Raw genomic sequence first — 20,665 nt, forward strand, 5'->3', positions numbered from 1 at the left:
CGAGCTTAGCGCTTCATCTCAATTCTCCGTCTGGCTTTATTCGACATCCTCAGAAAATCCAAAATACACATAAAAGCAGTTATTACACACTGAAGTCTTTGGCGACTTCTTTCTTGGACCTGCTTTGTTTGGCTCCCTTTCCATCACTTTGAGAGATCAATACGACACTGAGGCAATTATCGCCATAAAGCCAGCGCTCGCAATGACTGGATCTGTTCTGCAGTCCTGTGTTCGGCCATCAGAGTTCGAGTTCTGCAGCACAGCTGTAATCATGTTTGGTGCAATCATATAAATTTCAGGCTACAGCGTTGAGAGCGGCTGGAGAGAAATAAAAACAAATCAAGGACCTGAGTTAGATTCCCAATATTGCCATTATCCTTCCCTGCCATGCAACTTGCAGGACTTCTCATTTACGATACAATGGCCATTGCTCACTTTAACAGCCCATTGCGTTGAAACATTGCAGCTACTGTAGTGCACTCTGGTATGGTTTTCCCAACGTTCACCCATGCAGTGTTGCAATGGAACGAAAATGTTCCAGGCCTGTGAATTTTATACCACTTTACACAGCACTATGTAGGCCCGCATGTGCAGAACTGTGTCAAAGCCTTTTTTAAATTTCCTCTCAGTGCGCACAGGGCTCTGAAATGAAACTACGCACGTCTTGTTTCTTAAAGCAAATGGATTATCCTTGTAATGGTCAAAGGGGACAAAGTACAAGATCAATAGTTTTGGTGAGGTGCGTCACAGTTAGAACTCAACGGAGGTGAAAAGTAACCAATTTGTTGACTCAAAGCCGTGGTGAGTCCTCAACTGACCCTGACAAAAAGTCAAACATGTACAGTGAGGATTTTACTATTATACCTCTGTGTTTGCCAAGTAATTACGGAGGCCGTCTGTAGCCAGACAAAATGCCAGGGCAAGAAGGTGCCGTTTAAACAGGCAATCTCACATTTGCAGCTGGTAAGCGCCGTCCAAATATGGTTTGGATTAATTCCCATCTAATTTAGGGGAAAAAAGGAGAAAAAATGGAAAAAACAACACATATGGACATCTGAGCAAGCCTAATTAAACATTTTAACATCCCTACTCTACAGCTTCAAACGATTAAAGACACAGTAGGCACCAGCATAGGTCATAAACGACCACTAATTCTGCCTGTGGATCACAGATCATTCTGAAGAAAAGATAAAATAGTTTGACAAAAGCGCAGAGCATGGCACTGCAACAGGCTTTATGCTTTAATATAATCTTGGGAAACAGTGAATGGCCAAGTCTGATTGAATAACACCAAGCACTTTGAACTGCACGTGTAAATCTTCATTCATATTTATGGGTCTGAGTCGTGCAGCACACTGCACAGGGATTTAAGTGTCACATGGGGAAAAAAGCATTTACCAAAAGAGGAAAAGTCCTTATTATAGCAATGCAGGGTTTTTTTTACCCCACTCACAACATCAAAAGCAAACCAGCACAGCAAGAGCAGGATTTCAAAGATTAGTGTATAATAACAGTGAATGAAGTGGCATTTATGACACTTTTTGTGGTTGGTGTTTTTTGTTTGTGTGGATCAAGCGAGCGCAACGCACACTTTAATGTGCATCATGACCTTTTTGAAGAAGGTCATTATTCAGAAATGTGCTCGTGTCAGTCTGCTATCTGCAGGATCTTATGGTCATTACAGTGGACAGTGCCAAAGTGGTAAATAAGAGATGCACATCCTAAGGCATCCCAAATAGCCAGACAGTGCTGCCACTTGTAAACATGTAGATAAAAAGGGCAGAAGAAGTACGCATATATGGTGTGGTATATGTGTAAAATAGACCTGATCTGCTAGCAAATACTGTACAAGTACTGAGCAAGTCTTTGATCTTTCAGTGCCGGGAATTAAAATCCGAAAATTACACAGAACTCTCAACAACTAAATATATCTTTTTCAGTATTCAGTATGTCCACCCTTTGTCTCTATTGTGGCTTCCATTCATATTAGGAGACTTGCCTTCAGTTTTTCAAAGAAATCTGCAGGGATATTTTTCCACATCTCCACAGTTCAGTCTTAGAAGTTGGTTGCATTTTTTATTTTGTATATGGTTCCTTAAAGAACTTTTGAAAACAGGTTCAATATAGCAGCAAAAAGGGCTCCACTATAGTTTCAAGTCAAAGAACCTTTCTCCTCAACTGACCCTGACAGAAATTCAAACATGTACAGTGAGGATTTTACTATTATACCTCTGTGATTGCCAAGTAATTACGCAGCCAGACAAATCAGTTTTATACACTTTGGTCCTTGACTCTTTTTGCTAAGACTGTGTGTATATACAGTACCATGCTAATGGCATAAAAAGTGAGTTTTTACTTATTAAAAGACGATATAACAAAAAGGTAAGAAAGTAACGATCATTTCTTGTTAAAAATACAACCCCAATTCCAATGAAGTTGGGACATTGTGTAAAACATAAATAAAAATGGAATACGATGATTTGCAAATCCTTTTCAACCTATATTCAATTGAATACACTACAAAGACAAGATATTTAATGTTCAAACGGATAAACTTTATTGCTTTTTGCAAATATTCACTCATTTTGTATTTGAGGTTTGCAACGCGTTCCAAAGAAGTTGGGACAGGGGCAACAAAAGACTGGGAAAGTTGAGGAATGCTCAAAAAACACCTGTTTGGAACGTTCCACAGGTGAACAGGTTAATTGGAAACAGGTGAGTGTCATGGTTGGGTATAAAGGGAGCATCCCTGAAAGGATCAGTCATTCACAGGCAAGGATGGAGAGAGGTTCACCACTTTGTGAACAACTGTGTGAGCAAATAGTCCAACAGTTTAAGAACAACGTTTCTCAACGTGCAATTGCAATGAATTTAGGGATTTCATCATCTACGGTCCACAATATCATCAAAAGATTCAGAGAATCTGGAGAAATCTCTGCAAGTAAGCAGCAAGGCAGAAAACCAACACTGAATGCCCGTGACCTTCGATCCCTCAGGCAGCACGGCATTAAAAACCGACATCATTCTGTAACGGATATTACCACATGGGCTCAGGAACACTTCAGAAAACCACTGTCAGTGAACACAGTTCGTCGCTCCATCTACAAGTGCAAGTTAAAACTTGCCGGCTTCTCTGGGCCCAAGCTCATCTGAGATGGACTGACGCAAAGTGGAAAAGTGTCCTGTGGTCTGACGAGTCCACAGTTCAAACTGTTTTTGGAAATCATGGACGTTGTGTCCTCCGGGCCAAAGAGGAAAAGGACTGTCTGGATTGTTATCAGCGCAAAGTTCAAAAGCCAGCATCTCTGATGTTATGGGGGTGTGTTAGTGCCCATGGCATGGGTAACTTGCACATCTGTGAAGGCACCGTTAATGCTGAAAGGTACATACAGGTTTTGGAGCAACATATGCTGCCATCCAAGCAACGTCTTTTTCAGGGACATCCTGCTTATTTCAGCAAGACAATGCCAAGCCACATTCTGCACGTGTTACAACAGCATGGCTTCAAGTTGAAGAGTGCGGGTACTAGACTGGCCTGCCTGCAGTCCAGACCTGTCTCCCATTGAAAATGTGTGGTGCATTATGAAGCGCAAAATACGACAACGGAGACCCCGGACTGTTGAGCAACTGAAGTTGTACATAAAACAAGAATGGGGAAGAATTCTACTTACAAAGCTTCAACAATTAATGTCCTCAGTTCCCAAACGCTTATTGAGTGTTGTTAAAAGGAAAGGTGATGTAACACAGTGGTAAACATGCCCCTGTCCCAACTTCCCAACGTGTTGCAGGCATCAAATTCAAAATGTTGTCAGGCTTGGCTCCTCCCACTCTTCCATGTGCTCATGTTGTGTTTACTTCCCAGTCCTGTCCATGTGCTTTTGTTTTGTTTTTTCATGACTCCTGATTGTCTCCACCTGTTTTTCCAATTTTCCCTCGTTTACCCTCATGTATTTAAGCCCTGGGTTTGCCCTTTGTTTTCGCTGGTCTTGGTTTGATATTTTGATTATTTGTTGGTGTTATTTGATTTAGTGTTATTTTCATCATGTCTGTCCCTCCTGTTCTACGTATTGGCCATTTGAACCTGGACTATATCGACCACGACCCTGGATTTGCCCATAATAAAAGTCGCTTATTTCCGCATATGAGTCCGTCTCCTCGCTCCGTGTTACAGATGTCCCTTGCCACACAGATTTGTTCAAATCCACCACCAGATATTATGTAGTTTAATGATGCATTCACAGAGCCAAATATTGAATAATAACTACATATAATACTCTCCTTCCTCGAGGATAAAGCAGAAAATGGCTAACCGAATACATTAACATACAGTCCCAAGCAAAAAGTAAGAACCCTAATGGTTTTCACTCATGGTTTGGCCAGAACACAGTAGCACACTTTTCAACTGTTTGAAGCCATCAATGCTGAGTGGAACAATGTTTCCTCTTCTTTCTGCAAAAATCTGTCACCCAAAGTTTACCCACAAGACATCAACACTTGTTTAATTATTGCTAATTTACTGACTCCAATTTGTTGTTTAGCTTAGTGTCTTAGCTTTTTTTGAATGCAAAATGAATCAGGTTTATTCTACTATAAGTCTTTTTCGGAGCAAATAAATACCTACTACCCAATTAAATAGGTTATCAAATCTAATGTTCTGGTGCCGAAAATTTTGCAGTACTGTAAATGAACCTAATCCCAACAGAACACCTTGCATCTGTTTCTGAAGCCTGTTATATAGCTGCAACTTTAAAGATCACACAGTCAATTCTGTCAAATATACAGATCGTGAAGAAGGAGTGCAGCAAGTCAAGGATAGAGAGAGACACAGTCTCCGCAGGGAATCCCCAACTGATATTTGAAATTCAGCGGGACCAAATCCATCTCAAATATTACCACGATGACTGGTCGACCTTGAAAGCAGACATTCAAGACACGGATGACTTCAGCTCTAACTCAAAACTTTCTGATCATATCATATTCCATCAGTTCACCGCAGCCCTGGCAAGGGAATTCTGCATATGAAAAACGGCACACAGGCTGTTTCAATAGTGAATGAAACCGTGAAGGAATCGCACACCGCACAGCTGAGACGGACCTGAATCTTTTACATGTTAAATGTAGGTTGGCTTACTTTTTGGTGCTCTGTTAAAATCATGGTTCCTTAATTGGTTTGAAAGAGATGTTCCAGACAATACTTTCAACTGGTGTGAAACCTTTACATTATAAGGAGGTTCTTTAGACTTTAAAAGGGCTCTTCCTATTTGCTTATTTATAAAAAATGGTTATTCCTCCATTGAAATGTTCCAAAAGAGGTTCCTCTAAGGTGGTCGTCACTAAGATCTACTTTTTTTGCAACCTGCCTCTAACATACTGTAACACTAATGGATCTGATGCAGCTGATCGGAAACTTCTGATAAGTTTTCAAGCAGGTAAGGGAGACTGGGGTTGGAACCAGACCCAGGTTACTGACCAAGAACTCGGTTGGCAAATTAATTTTACAGAGTGGTGTCAGTGACCAGAAATGTGTAGATGGGTCAAGTCATACAATGGAGTAAAACATAGTGAAGTACATTCAACTCTCTTTCAAAGAGTTTTGGATTTTAAAGCAAAAGAAAAGTGAAGGCCCAATGGCCACATGCTGCTTCATGCAAGCTACATTTCAGCAATGACATTACCTAGGTCGCACTCATTTGAACTGCCCACTTTGTCCACCAGATGTCAACCTTGAACAAGGTTGTCTTTGGCGCCTGGGCCTCTGCCCCGACGTTAACTCTGATGTCACGCCTGGCCATCGCTGATGAACTTACGCTGCAGGCATGAAATTCATTTTAACTGACTTAACGAGAAAATATGCAAACCCTTAGTACTTGGGTGGAAATGGAGTCATGAAAGCAAGCACTGTCAATTTTACAGGTTTTGATTTTCCCACTGCCCTTGCTGTGAATTTGCATCATTAGCTTTCGCATGTATGCTTTCAAACCTCATTACTTTGAATCCATTCAGTGCAGATACCTTGAGACTTCTTTGACTTTCAATGTCTGTGCTCAGAAGCAGCTGCATTCTGTGGATGGACAAACTCTTTAGAACCCATCAGAACACACAAATGGGTAGAAATAACTGCAAAAAAAAAAAATAATAATAAAAATACAGTTAGAGCTGCCTGCAAAATCTACTTGTTTCTTGGGTTTGCGTCACATTCATACCTTCTAACGTGATGATTTCTCACCGGATGCAGGCCTTCATGGTTGTACCTGCTATGTGAAGGTGCATTAATCCTCAGCATGCTGCAGGCATTTTATTTAATTGCTTCAGCTCAGAGGAATCTTTCTGGAAGGAAAATGCAGAGTTTGGTCCCACTGTGCATGCTGGACCATGATGCTGCACATAATGTAACTAATCAGCTAATCAAAACAGCTGCAATTATGATAGTGTGTTGGATGTGATGAGATAGAACTTGAATCAGACTGTTATTTCTTTATGCACGCTGCTGTGGAAAAAAATGCCACATCGTATATCCAAATTATAAGATGAACAGAATATGTATATGTGTGTGTGTGTGTGTATAGGGAGGAAATAAGATGTATGGCTGATTGCTTGTTCATCAAAATGAATTCACCTTGTTCTATGAATAGGGCCTTTGTTCTTGTCTTAGAGTTCAAGACTAAAGGGTACATGCTTGAGCCTTGTTTTTTTTTTCATGCTACTAAATAGTTGACTGGGCTTTACTCTGACCAATCACAAGCTTTCTATTGTCTGTTCTGAAGGGCCTGTATAACCTGTTGCCAGATGGTGAAGAGTGAACCTTCTCGTAGCAAGACACATCTCTAATAAAGGAAGATTTTCCTGCTAGAAAAAAAAGCATATGTTGTGCTTTAGATGCTGGTGTGCTTGTCAACCAGCATGACCATGCTAGGTGACCAGCGAAACCAGCACCAGATCAGCACTAAACCAGCTGAGTCCAGCTTAGTGCTGTTTTATTCAACAGTTTCCCTCAACTGCATGACTTCCCACTTTTAATTTAATTACAGTATTTTCCCCTAACACTTCTTATCCACTACATGCTGTTTATGTCATAATAAAAACAGTACTGTGCATTTTGTGAGAAAAACAGCTAAAATTATTAGAGGCAGTGGTACAGGTTGGTGTTGATACCACTACCACTAATGGACAAAGAAGCTCTGTGTTGTTTTCTTAGTAAGGATTTTATTCTCATAACTAAAATACATCCTTTTAGTATTCGTTAGCGAGCCTCTGCTTCCTTTTCTCTTCTAACCTCCTCATACAAAAGCAAAGATAACAATGTGAAGTATGATAATTATGATTTAAACACAACAGCTGATTAATGATAATAACTAATTGGATTTGTATATAGACAAGACGTGCGCATATGGTAATGATGTCACTCTACTGCGCTCACCTGCATTAGCATAATCATAGTGCTTAAGAGAATATTTTGGGCTTTAACAACTTTAAACATGAAATTATGCATACCTGATAACTGAAATAATAAAGCCTTTTCCTATTGTTTAGACAGTACCCTCCTTCTTCCATTCTCTCCTCACTTACACAGGGAGTAAGCTTAGCTGACAAGTACACTGTGTGGATACAGAACGATGCTATGCAACATGTGTATGAGAATAATTTACTTTAAAATTGACCATCAGCAAAATATGACGAGCAAAATTGCTGCTAATGAACCCAGTAACATATCACAATCAGCCATGACATTAAAACCACCTCCTCGTTTCTAAATTCCAGCAGCACCGCTGTGTCTGTTCCACTTGTACTGGTACAACACACACTATCACGCCACCATCACATCATTGCCACTGTAAAGCTGAGATCTTAACGTGCTTCTGCTTGGCAACAATGTAAACATATATTTAGAACCAGACATGCAGAAAAAAAAGAAACCTATGAAAGAGACATTCCAGGTGCTGATATTTCCCACGTACATGATGGAGGAAATAAGATAGCATCTATCACCAAGGCTGATCGCTTGTTCATCAAAATGAAGTCACCTTCTCTATAAATAGGGCCTTTGTCCTGAACTTTATGTATAATGTACTGTATATACTGTGTATAAAATCAAGCACCTAGCCATGCAGTCTGCCTTTACAAGCATTTGTGAAAGAATGGGTCGTATTAAAGAGCTCACTGAATTTCAGCGTGGTACTGTAATAATAAAAATTCATTTTGCAAAATTTCTTCCCTCCTAGATATTCCGCTTTCAGCTGTGAGTGGTATTATTAAAAACCGGAAGCATTTAAGAATCACAGCAAATCAACCACAAACTGGCAGACCATGTAAAGTTAGAGAGCAAGGTCGCCGAGTGCTGAGGAGCATAATGCATAAAAGTCACCAATGCTCTGCAGCCTCAATAACTGTAGGGTATCAAACCTCCTCTGGCATTTACATGGGTTTCCATGGCCGAATAGCTGCATGCAAACCTTACATCACTATGTACAATGACAGGTGGTGGATGGATTTGTGTAAAGCAAGCCACCACTGGAGCAGCGGAAACATATACTGTGGAGTGATGAATCACGCTTCTCTATCAGTCTAGTGGATGAGTCTGAGTTTGGTGAATACCAGGAGAACATTACATGCCTGACTGCATTGTGCCAACTGTAAAGTTTGGTGGAGGAGGGATAATGCTATGAGATTGTTTTTCAGGGGTTGGCCTATGCCCCTTAGTTCCAGTGAAGGGAAATCTTAATACTCCAACATATCAAGACATTTTGTTCAATTGTATGCTTCTAACTTTATGGGAGCAGTTTGGGGAAGAACCTTTTCTCTTCCAGCCTGACTGAGCCCCAGTGCACAAAGGCATGATTGGGTGAGTTTGGAGTGGAAGAACTTGACCGGCCCACACAGAGTCCTGACCTCAACCCCATCAAACGAACTAAAACAGAGACTGCGAGCCAGGCCCTCTCGTCCAGTATCAGTATCTGACCTCACAAATGCTCTTCTGGATGAATGGGCAAGAATTCCCACAGACATACTCCAAAATCTTGTAGAAAGCTTCCCAGAAGAGTGGAAGCTGTTACAGCTGCAAAGGGAGACCAACTCCATATTAATGCCAAAGGATTTAGAAGGGGATGCCATAAAAGCTCCTGTAGGTGTAAAATGTTTATACAGACAGACACATAACTGGACATCTTCCATGCACAAAGGTAGGATTAATAAAGATTAAAAATGAGGCATAACTGGATACCTATCTCCTCATTTGACTTGAAAGCTCAAAAGGGACGGGGCAGGAGAAAGGGAGGAGATAAGGGGAAAGGGTCATCCTAATGTAAACTGCCCGCTATATCATGGAGAAGATTTTTGTGTAATTATACCATTAAAGCAAACATGAGTTTTTTAAAACTCTGTTACACAAACTCTAATTGGAAAGAGGAGGCCAGAAAATAATGCTAGAAAATGAAATATCTTTCTGGAATAATTGTGTCTCTTAACCATAGTGCACGTTATACAACTCTACAAGGTGGCATGGCTCACCATTACAAGAGAAAATTGATTTTAAATAAAATATGAACAATCCTCAGCCAAGGTCAGTCCATTTACATGCATGCATTATAAATGCACACCCTGTTCTTTCACAACACGCCTAGAGGCAGCATTTAAGCCTCTTTAGCAATCAAACCTCGCAATCTGTGAGAGAGCCCTCTGGATGGAGTCTGATATGGCCTAATACCGCGGATCATTCGAGATTTAACGTGACCTGAATAGAGCAATCTCTGTCCTTTCGCGATGTTAGCCCCACATTTTATCCCACTCGAGCTCAGGCCGCGTTTGAGAGCGATGCTCGGAGTAATCATATCTACAACTTGTCAAAAACGATGAGAGTTATCCGGCATCCCTCTTCCCTCCCCCGGACGGCCTGCTGGCCGCGCGCAGGCGCGTCAGGACCAGCCGTTAAGTGCGGAGCGGAGTTCGCAAGGGCTCTTCCAGGAGCGCGCTCCAGCATGAGATTAGGGACGTAGCCCAACAGCTGCGTCTTCTTTTGAGCGAGACAAACGAGAAGGAGCGCCTTCGTGATGTGTTCTCGTGCCTCTCGCTGTAACTGACCGCGTACTTCCCCGGCTTTCGCAGTGGACACTCGCTGTGTTTCGATTTGTTTAAAAAGTTGGAGAGCGCGCGGGCTGCTCCCACGAGTCAGACCCGCTTTATCGCAGGATGGCATCCGCGCGACAAGGCTACATTGCTCCGTGGTGGACCTACTGGCTTCACAATTTCCCTCACCTTAATTTTAATTTCCAGCCGGTGGACAGTAGCTTCAAACCAGGGCAAGTGGACTACCAGCAGGTCAGTGCTCTAGTTTTAGCGGCGTCTCGAGAGGGCGGGCGCGTGACTTACTTTAGGTTACCTCAGTCCCACAGCAACGCGCCGCTCACCTCACTAGCCAGTCAAATTCCAACTAACAACCATTAAAAATAACTTTCTCTCTGGCAAAACAAATGCCTTCTAACTTACTGAGGCGCCAGGACGAGTGCAATATGTTATATGAGTTGTTTTAAGCGTATATTTCAGGTGGTTGGTGTAGTGTAGTGGGTAACACCATTGCCTTCTACGCTGTAGCCCGGGGTTCAATCCCCCGCCTGGGCAAGAACCCTACACTATACCAATAAGAGTCCTTGGGCAAGACTCCTAACACTACCTTCACCTACCTGTGTAAAACAATCAAATTGTAAGTCGCTCTGGGTAAGAGCGTCTGCCAAATGCCATAAATGTAAATGTTTTCAGCATATATACTTAAAAACATAGTTCTTCTATGGTTCCGTAGTAAAAGGGATGGTTCTGTATAGAACCATGAGTTCTACATAGCCCAGTTTCATGCTAATAGGGTTCTTTGCATGGTGACCTGTTTTTTTACACTGCTAGAGAATGTGTCATGTATGGTTCTGTGTAGAACTTTTAAAAATGGTTCTGTATAGCACCAGTAAGGTTTCTTCAGCTGTGACAAGCTTGGCATCATATACAACACATTCTCTATCAATGTGAACAGCCATATAGCACCTAGCCTCAAAAAAGGGTTCTTCTATTGGTACAAGCTCGAAATCATAATAAAAGGACCCCTTTCAAAGAGATTCTCTGCAGAACCATGTAATATTACAGTACATTTGTCTTGAATTTAACTGTCTTACCGTGCTTAGAACCATTTCAGCCTGAAATGGTTCTATAGAGCAGGCCTGATTGTAAACAAAACCATAGTTTTTACTAAAGAACACTTGAATAATCATATTTTTAAGTGTGTAGAAAGTATTAGAGAGCGTGTTAAATTAGTTGTTCATGATCAGATTTTGACTATCATAAATCCAGTGATATTAACCCTTTCATGATGCATCACTTGGGCCAGCCGAGTGTCTCAGAGATGATGCTACAGCAGGACTTGACTCCACTTTCCATATAAACAGATTGATCAGAATATTTGAAAAAGAAGTTGGAGAGGTTTAGTGACCGTTCTTCCTAGTCTGTTCTGTGTCTGGAGACGAGAAGCAGAAAAATTGCGTTGCTTTTACTGCCCATTATTCCATTTAGAAGCAATTAAGTAGTTGACCATGTCTTACTTACAGCACTATATCGTCGCTATGCGAAGAAAAACAAGTTTCTCCAACATGGAAACTTTTCAGGACGGCGAAAACATTCAGAACTTTTAATGTAAGTTAGTATTACTTAGATGGACGTGGAAGAAGTGTAAGACGACGCACTTTTCTCAGTCTCTTCTGCCAGTAATATCTTTCACTCAGTCTCAAGGAACATGCTTTTAATTCCATCACATATGGACACCTCTGCCTAGTTACTGCTCCTTTTTTAGCTTTTTCTATTTTCATCATGTGTTGTTGGATGGTTTGAGCTCTCTCAGCAACATCACTATTACTGTAGGCCAAAAATGGCAATCAGAAAACTTCAGTTCAGATGTCCGTAGATTCTGTATAAGCTGTTTTTGGTGGTCTGTTTTTGAGTGTCATCAAGGCATAAGTGTTTTTACCTCAGTACACCTAAGTCAGCTTCCCTCCCCTCTGTATGCAGACTGCCTTCACAAATTGAATTTAGAATTGTGGTTTCGGACATGCAGGGCAGGTTACTGTGACATCTGAGGCCATCTCATATCAGACTATTGCTGATGAAAGTCTCTCAAACAGGATTTTAAAACCTAAAGCAGACTTGAAAGCCTGCCATTCTGTGTAGTGTCACTAAGTAATTAGTGTCTGCTGTGAGCGGCCGTTGAACATGCCTCGTAAACCAGAGAGGAAGGCTTGTAAACGAGATTTCAGAATTACGCTTTATAACCAACAGAACAAGCAATGTCGTGTATGTCCGCAGGTCTTTCCTCCTGGTGTGCTTTTCATGTTTATGCTTTTACTGTAGATGCTTTCTGCTTGTCAGTCTGTTTTATGTACCTCCACATGTGTATTGTTTTAGTAGGTGTGGTGTGTCGTCATCGGAGCTGCTGCCTCTTTAAACTGTAGCCAGTTCATTAAATAGACTTGTAAAGAAAGAGGGTGTTGTCGAGGAGCCATGAGAGCATGTAAGTGCAGTTAATGTTGTGTTGGAGCATAAAAAAGCTCCCGCATCAGCACTGGATTGCTGAGAAATCCTATGGCTTTAGGTCCAAATCTATGACTTACACTCTTGCCTGTCTTGACCCCACTTCTAGTAGTCGAGAGTATTGGTGAATACGAACACGTCAACATGAACACCTTATGTGAATGTTTTACTGTAGGCACACAGAACACATGAATGGAGGGAGGTTTGAGACTGTGACATTTTATGGCTGCGTTCCTGACTGAATCAGTACTCAGACTGAATCTCTTTGTGTTTTTGCTCTATAGATTATTTTACAGCTTAAGCTCAAGGTCAGATTTCTCTGATTCACTTGAAAAATATCACTTAGGAAGCGAAACGAGTCACTTTTGTATCTCAAAGAGGAACAAAGTGGACTTTTCCCACTTTTGCAGTGACTTGACTGATTGTGAAACTTATCTAATCTTTTTGTTGCCCCTCTCGTAGAACATTGCACATGCTGTTCTTATTAAATTTCTGTCCCAAAACATGTTGGCAATTCTCCCTCTAGGACTAACTGGCTTATTTGGTAACTGGCTATGTAAGGAACTGAAATGAACTTGGCTGGAAAATAGAAGCCCATTAGATTTATTTATCAAAATGCAATTTTACTTTCAGTTCTGAGCTGTTTTGCTACAGTGCTTACCAAAATCTCTGATGGAAACATTTGCTTCATTCACATTCAAAGTGTGTGATACTCTGGAGTTGAAACACATTGATTTAACTCTTTTAGAGGGTTGTGCTGTTTTTTGCACCTTATCTCACATCTTGTTTATGACTGTGTTACACATGTTCACATATTTATTGTGATTTACACCCATCATATCTTCCAACAACATGAACGTGGCTGCTGATAACAATAGGCTAAATATAGTTGTCAGAATGGGGGCATGTGTAGAAGTTCAGCTGCAGTGTCAAATCTCCCGCAGAACAGTCATTCTGTATTGTGCAGGATCACACCGCGCCCTCTGAAATGGGAACCTTTATGTTGCTTCATCTCTCACACTTCCATTACTACAGATTGAATTGTGCTCTTCCTCATCTGCCTGCTTAAAACCTTTTACTGAAGATCTATTTGAACCTCTAGTTATTTCTCTGCACTTTAACGTAGATTGCCAGTAATATATCAGAGCAGAGCGTCCTTCGGTACATTTAATTTTACTCACAAAAAGAGCCGTGCTATGATGCCGTACCTAATGTGATGAGTTAAATTCAATCAAGCAAATATGATGCCTTTGGATGAGCTCAAACTGAGGGTATTGTGAACAGGTTGCAAATCATCTATATGATGTTTCATAACTTGACAAAAACACGATGATGTAAAATTAATTTGCTGTGGAGAACATTTTGAGCAAGCTCAAGAGGAAAAAAAGACCAGAACACAAAAAAGGCTCATTTACATGAGTTTTTGCTTGTAAGACAGAGACAGACCCAGTTAGTTTGGGAATGGAAGCGGGTGGGGTACCACAGTCTGAGAGCAGGGGTGTGTCCAGCGCTGTTTTATTATCAGAGTGAAAGAGATTAACCCCTTAAATGGTGAGGGCGGGCTGGTGGCTCTGCTCATTTGCACTGGAGTCCCTGTATTAACTGAAGAATAAGCCTTAGTATGTAATAAGCCTGAGTTTTTAAGGGTATAAAGCTGCAGTATTTCAAAATTTAAAGGTCAGATTTTGTGGCCACTTCATATGTTTTTAAGAGTTACCGTCACACACACAGGCTCAGAAAGAATGTCAGGCTCAAATGTCTCAAATGCAAAATGAACATTATTTTGATGAACATATGACGACAATGGCAGACAATTCACTCACATTCTCAGAAGACATGTCCTTCCCCAGCAACCTCTTGTTGCATGCAATTACACATTTCCACCAGACAGATCTCCAAAACTTACATAGTGTAGGTTTAAATACACTAAGTACAGTCAGTTATTCCATACAATGCTACTGTCATGTTGTTGCTTTCATAGAAAAAACTACAATCTCTGAAATGATACCTTCAAATGGGAAAGAAAACAGGTTCTTAATGGAGAATTTCTCTGATTATTAAAATGCTCTGCGTAGTGCAGTTGTTGAAATGAAATAAAAAAAGTCAGTGTTTTGATGAGAAATTGATAATTGTGGAGAAATTTAGCGCCTTATGTGGTGATAGGAACCAGGGGTCACAATGTCTACAGTGCAGTGTCTACTGAGTTTTATATGTAATGTTGATGATGATAAAACAGTGGTAAATTCTTTACCAGAAAAACTGTTTTAACTGAGAATACCCTGCATGAGCCTCTCCAGCAGGAACACTTTATAAAAAATGCATTTAAAACCAAAACCTTATGTCAAAACTATCGCGAAGCAACGTCTCAGGCATCAGACAAGGTATTCATGATCATTTTCTGTAATAGCTTCCAGTCAGAGTGCCTTTAGAGACATTAACATTTTTTGAGACTTTTAGAGACATTTAAAATCAAACCACTCTGAATGGCTTTGCATTTTAATAACTTATTTATGCAGACGTTTATTGATTGGTAGAGTTTCTATTTAAATTGAATGCAAATTAAAGCAATATGGTTTTATTCAGTTATTATGCTATTTTGGGCCATTTTTGGTCCATTCATTATGATGTGTTTAATGTCAGAGGCAGCTCATGTTTTCAAATGGATAAAAAAACAAACAAAAAAAAAACAGATTTATTAAGTCTTGATGTGACACAATACATATATTGCACTGTATATACATATATTGCACGATATGCATGGATGCTTCTGTAAGAATCTGCACATTCTTATGCTACAGCTAACGCTTTCTTGTCCTACCCATGAAATTTATTCTAATGGCAGTACTTGCATTTATATCTATATATTTGCATAGAGTATTTATTTATGTGGACTTAATTTTGCATGCCTATTACTACTTGTTTTTATGTTGCACCTTCATGCCGAAGCAAATTCCTAGTCTGTGAATCCTGTTCATTGACAATGGCAATAAAACTTCTTCTGATTCTGATTCTGATTCTGATATCAAATGTTTATACATAATATGTTTACCTTACTGTCAGCCATTCAGTTCTGCTGGCTGGCATTCCAGATTTCCAGTTTAGAATCTTGACAGTTTAGTTTAGTTAAGGACTAGGCTTAATCTGTGTCTGGAAACCTAAATCTCCTTAAAATTAATTGGTGTCCTCCTAGTGGCTCTCCTAACAAGTCTCTGCCCTTTTTCTGTGGCTGAATTCTGTTACCCAGTGCAGTGAAGTGTTCTTTTGGAACTGTTAATCAAAGTCTGTTGAATTGGAACATATGATTGATACTATATTTCCATTATTGGACTGTAATGTAATGAATGTACACTGAGTGTACATTTTCACATATGTCAATACAGTTATGGCCAAAAGTAAGTGAATTAGAAACTAGTTAGAAACAAAACTGTGATGTAATATTCATGTGGTAATAATACTTTTGAATCACATGTGTTCAGTGTTTTTCAGAGCAATGTTCTGCCATTTGAGAACGCTGAAATTAGCGCAGACACCAGTTTTTCCTACTAATTTGCTTCATTAACAACAGACCTTGTTATTTTCACTAGTGATAAGCATTATGAATATACAGTAGACTGTGGAGTCAGACTGGTTAAGTAGAAACCTTTTTTTTTCTCACACTCATTAAGAGCTACTTGAGCAGTCTGAAAATGTATACAACTTTTTAGTTAATTAAAGCATGCTTAAAACAAATGAAAAAAATCACTACAAAATTGGCATTATCTGCACATTTCAAAAATTGGCGTGGCATTTGCAAATGACTCTATGCCTATTTTCAGCATCGACATGTTGCATAATAGAAACAACCATGAGCTGCTCTATTAGATGTGCTATTTGTTGCTCTAATAGCAAGAGCCTGTTGTGATTGACTCGCATTAGTTGATTTCATAGCCCTGTGAAAATGACTGCAATTCAGAAAGGAAGTATTCAGAGTGACTCAGGGAACGTTTCACATTTCTGTCTATCTGACAGACGTGCTGTGGCTGCAGGCCTGCAATCAGTGAGTTTTTACTCACCTGTTCTCTCAGTTCACTTCATTCTTTCATCTCCACTACACCTCTGCTGCAGGCCATGGAATCTCAGGGGTCACAAGACCGGAGGAGCTGTCTTAACCTGCCGACTTCATCACATGACATTCGATTCAGTGAAACCGTTTGAGCTTGTCTAGTTTCTCTGAGTCCATGTGGGTAACCATGGCAATATGCCCAGGCTCTCTCCTGCAGCCTTCAGCATGCTCCCGCCTTACCCACTCATGACTTTTCTACCCATAACTAAATAACTGCATACACACACACACACACATGCTAGCACACACTACCTCAGCAGCATGCTTAATCTGCCCCTTAGCCTGTGCTCCTCTGAGTAACATGTGACCAGTCACTCCTAATTACTACACACAAAGCATTCAAGCAAAACTATTAAAGCTGATACATATTTCAACTTTGGAACCTCTCCATGTTTACCTAGATTAAGATTTAACCCTCAGAGATTAAACTTAGATTTATATTTTTGTATAAAATCTAAATGTATAGATACCTAATTATTTAAATGTAATTAGATGATGCCATTGTTACAGGATTATTATGTTTATATCTGTTTTATATTTCAAATCAACAGTTCAAGATCCATGTTCAGGCATTCGTATCTGCAACTTTTTTCCATTTGTTATGATATTAAAAGTGATAAAAGAGGGCAAAGGAGTGTTTTTCTATCTGCAAAACAACAACACAAATCTGTCAATTAATGTTTAGATTCCCAGCTTTTGACAGAATTTCTCTGCTTGTTTCTTCCTTCTTCCTTTAGTGAGAAATAAATAAAGATGCACCATGGAAATTTTGGGCTGATGCAAATATCCCATATTTATACAGTATATATCTGCTGATGAAGTTGGGACTGGATTCACTTGCATCGGCATTATAGAAAAGTGTAACATTTGGAGACTTTCTAGCGCAGGAGTCCAGTGTCACCCAAATGTTCTGCTCTTCCAGAACACAATAAATAGGTCACCAAATATTGATTTGAAATATTGGTCAAATCTAAACGTCTGTTGGATGCTGAATTTTTTTAAACAAATATCTACTATTGCTGATATGATTTTCATATAATTGTGAATTGGGATAATATCATAGACTGTGCCGAAAGGTTAGGTGACTATAATGATATTAAATTTCAATATTGTTACATGCCTATTAAATCAGGTATAAAAATGAATACAGTGGGCTACCAAAGTCTGAGACAGTATTGAAAAACATGACCTTTTGGTACAAAGGCCTCAACATTGCCAGTATCACAAATTTACATTATTGGCAATGTTGAAGCCTTTGTACCAAAAGGTCAAATTTTTATCTGATCTTCTCCATTAAAGCTTGTGGTCAGGTGGCTTTCAAGTGGATATGATCTGCTCATCAGAGACTTTTGCCCAAACTTGTGGTCCTCGTGTTTGTATTTAATTAGAAAAAAATGCAAATAAGAAGCATTTTCATTAATGTTATCAGTCTTTAGGCCCCAGTGTACATATAAAATTTAGGGCTGCATGATATGGACCTAAGTTGTTATTATTATTATTATTATTATTATTATTATTATTATTATTATAAAATAATGTGCCTCTGACTGGACATGCTGCAAGACTTTTTTGCAGTGTAAACAGAAATCAAACTGACCTTTTCACAAATTACAAAAGCTCCTTTTACTATTGTGCAAAATAAACACAATAAAATACTGAGGGCTACTTACATCAGAACTGCAAGTACATTTTAACAAGGACACAATGTCACTGATGCAAAGCAGCGCTGTTATGAAGCATCAAAAGTTATTTGGCTGCTAACGTACGTTATATAATCACCATATGGTCTATGCATTTTAACCCTGAGAGTGAGAACTATCATCATGCATTATTAGATGCTAGTAGTTCAGGATTAAGTAGTTGATGAGCTGTGCACTTGTGTGTTGTAATTGCCCATTCAGCTGCATGGTAAAGTTACTCATTCTCCACGTGGGAGTACAAGGTTCCAGCCCAGTGCAGGGAAGTACTTGTTGGGCCAATCTAATTATGTCACTCTGTCCCTGCACATGTGAGGTGATTTGATCTGTTCTGTCATCACAGCTTTTAACAGTGTGTTTATCACCTAAACTCATATTGCAATAACAATAAAAATATGAATTATTGTGCAGCCCTAATAAATTTCTAATTAAATATCATGCTTCTGTTATTACTGGGGGAGACTGTGACTTCTAAAGGTTAATTAATTAATGGCAGAATAAAACGGTTATCTTCCTAATGTTTTTTTTTATTTATTTATAACTCTCTTGCCCTCTCCCCTGTCATATCTTCTCCCTCTTTCTGCAGTCCCTGATCTTCTTGGCCTGTGTTGCAGCAGTGGGCCTAGGCCTGAGTCTGTTGGTGCTGGCCGTTTACTTGAGTTGCCTGTGCTTCTGCCGCAGGGAAGAGGCGGAAGAGACCAAACGACCCGACGGCTGCTGCATCACATGGGCTGCTGTGATCACGGGCCTGGTCATATGGTGAGTAAATCCACCTCACTCTCACAGGGTACAGTCTCCTGGGGCCACGCTGAGCACCCTGGAATGTGGCCAGCTTGTTTACTGTGTGAGAGAAAGAAAGGATTGGATGGAGCACAGCAAGTACTGTACAAAAAAGAACTGAATAGTGTACAGTGTGAAAGGCAAAAACAAAGATTGAATAGAGGACTTTAACCATTCATTGGTGATAAATTTAGGCAATTTAGTGATGTCCTCTTTCACTTACTAAAATCTGACCCTAGAGTAATTGGAACCCTTGTATGCTATGTAATTGTAACTTTTTGTATGCTACCATGTTTTCTATCACTATATGAAACAAGCATGATTTTGCCTTTATTGTTGAATGAATTGATTGTTTCTGAGAAAGCATTCAGATTCAGTTTTTTTTACACTGTACCAAGAGTAAAAATGATTCAAGAGTGAATTATACATGGTTCACTTGCTCAAAATGTTAGACAATAAAACACAATAAAAGGCTATACATCTTTAAGTTTACTAGATCAATTTCTTTACATATCAAAAGTAAACACAACAGTGACATTAAGAATTCTTGTCTTTAAAGTAGAAGTACAGATTAAGAGGCAGAATTTGCTGCCATTTAAAGGTTCACTGCACAATAGCCCATAAAATACATCAATTACATTGATAACATGACTGACGTATTTCTCCAGCATCTTCCTTTTGTTGGCTATTCTTAAATGCTACACTAGTTAAGTTTGACACCGCACCAAGTTCATGTATTCACAGAATTTGAGTGATTTTCTGTGGAGCTCAGGGCTTTGTGTTTTTAGACAGGAGGGGAAGCGGCAGTGCAGGCTTTATAATAATGTTCTATTTAGAATTCACATCCCGGCCCTGATCAGAGTGAAATGCTCAGACAGGACCTGCATTACCCCTCTTTGCTTATGAACCGCAGGCTGGGAAAAGTGCTGGGGGGATGGCGGCGGGAGGATGATGTGGATAGAACGAGATTGACGTTAACCTGTGACATTTCATTTGGAGCAGCTGACGTATTTTGCCAAGGATAATGAGGCATTATAGTAAGGGCTGGATTTATAATACCACAGGTAGAGAAGGGGAGGGGGCCACGCTGAGTGAATATGTCTAGATTTTAAGCCAGACGTTTTGTCCAGTGTTACCTGTGGAGTTCAAAACAGGAGACGCTTGAAGCTGCAGTTCAAAAAAGAGATGTCAAATCTGAGACCTGTTCTATTTACTTATTTGCTTTTCTGAGAATATAATTTACAACCTCAGTTTTAGCATTGAGAAAATGAGCTTCTGCACACCCACTCTGCAGTCAGAGTCTAGTCATGGCACTGACAGGGCTGCAGCAGTCACTTTGAAGGCACAGCATCCTCTAGATTGATGATTCATTGCGCCCAGTACTACAAGCTAAAATAGGCAAAGATGAAGAAAACCCAAAATGCCCTGATGACTCAAATGCACCCATAACCTGGATGGTGCTCCATCTCTTGACAGGCACGTTTGTATACGTGCGACCACAAATCGTTCCATTGCACAAGTGGCGAGAGGA

General features: G+C 39.9%; 1 protein-coding gene across 2 annotated transcripts in view; it reads left to right on the forward strand.

The window, feature by feature from the left end:
• The first annotated feature begins 9,930 nt into the window (after nt 1-9,930).
• ttyh2l (tweety homolog 2, like) overlaps nt 9,931-20,665 on the forward strand; it is a 53,127-nt gene continuing 42,392 nt past the window's right edge. For both annotated transcript variants that reach the window (XM_017705951.2, XM_017705950.2), the window contains exons 1-2: nt 9,931-10,311; nt 18,941-19,113. In XM_017705951.2, the coding sequence (XP_017561440.1) occupies nt 10,183-10,311; nt 18,941-19,113 (302 nt within the window). In that variant the 5' untranslated portion in view covers nt 9,931-10,182. The remainder of the gene's footprint in view (nt 10,312-18,940; nt 19,114-20,665) is intronic.

The sequence above is a fragment of the Pygocentrus nattereri genome, chromosome 14 (genome assembly GCF_015220715.1).
Source record: "Pygocentrus nattereri isolate fPygNat1 chromosome 14, fPygNat1.pri, whole genome shotgun sequence".
NCBI classification, from domain to species: Eukaryota; Metazoa; Chordata; class Actinopteri; order Characiformes; family Serrasalmidae; genus Pygocentrus; species Pygocentrus nattereri.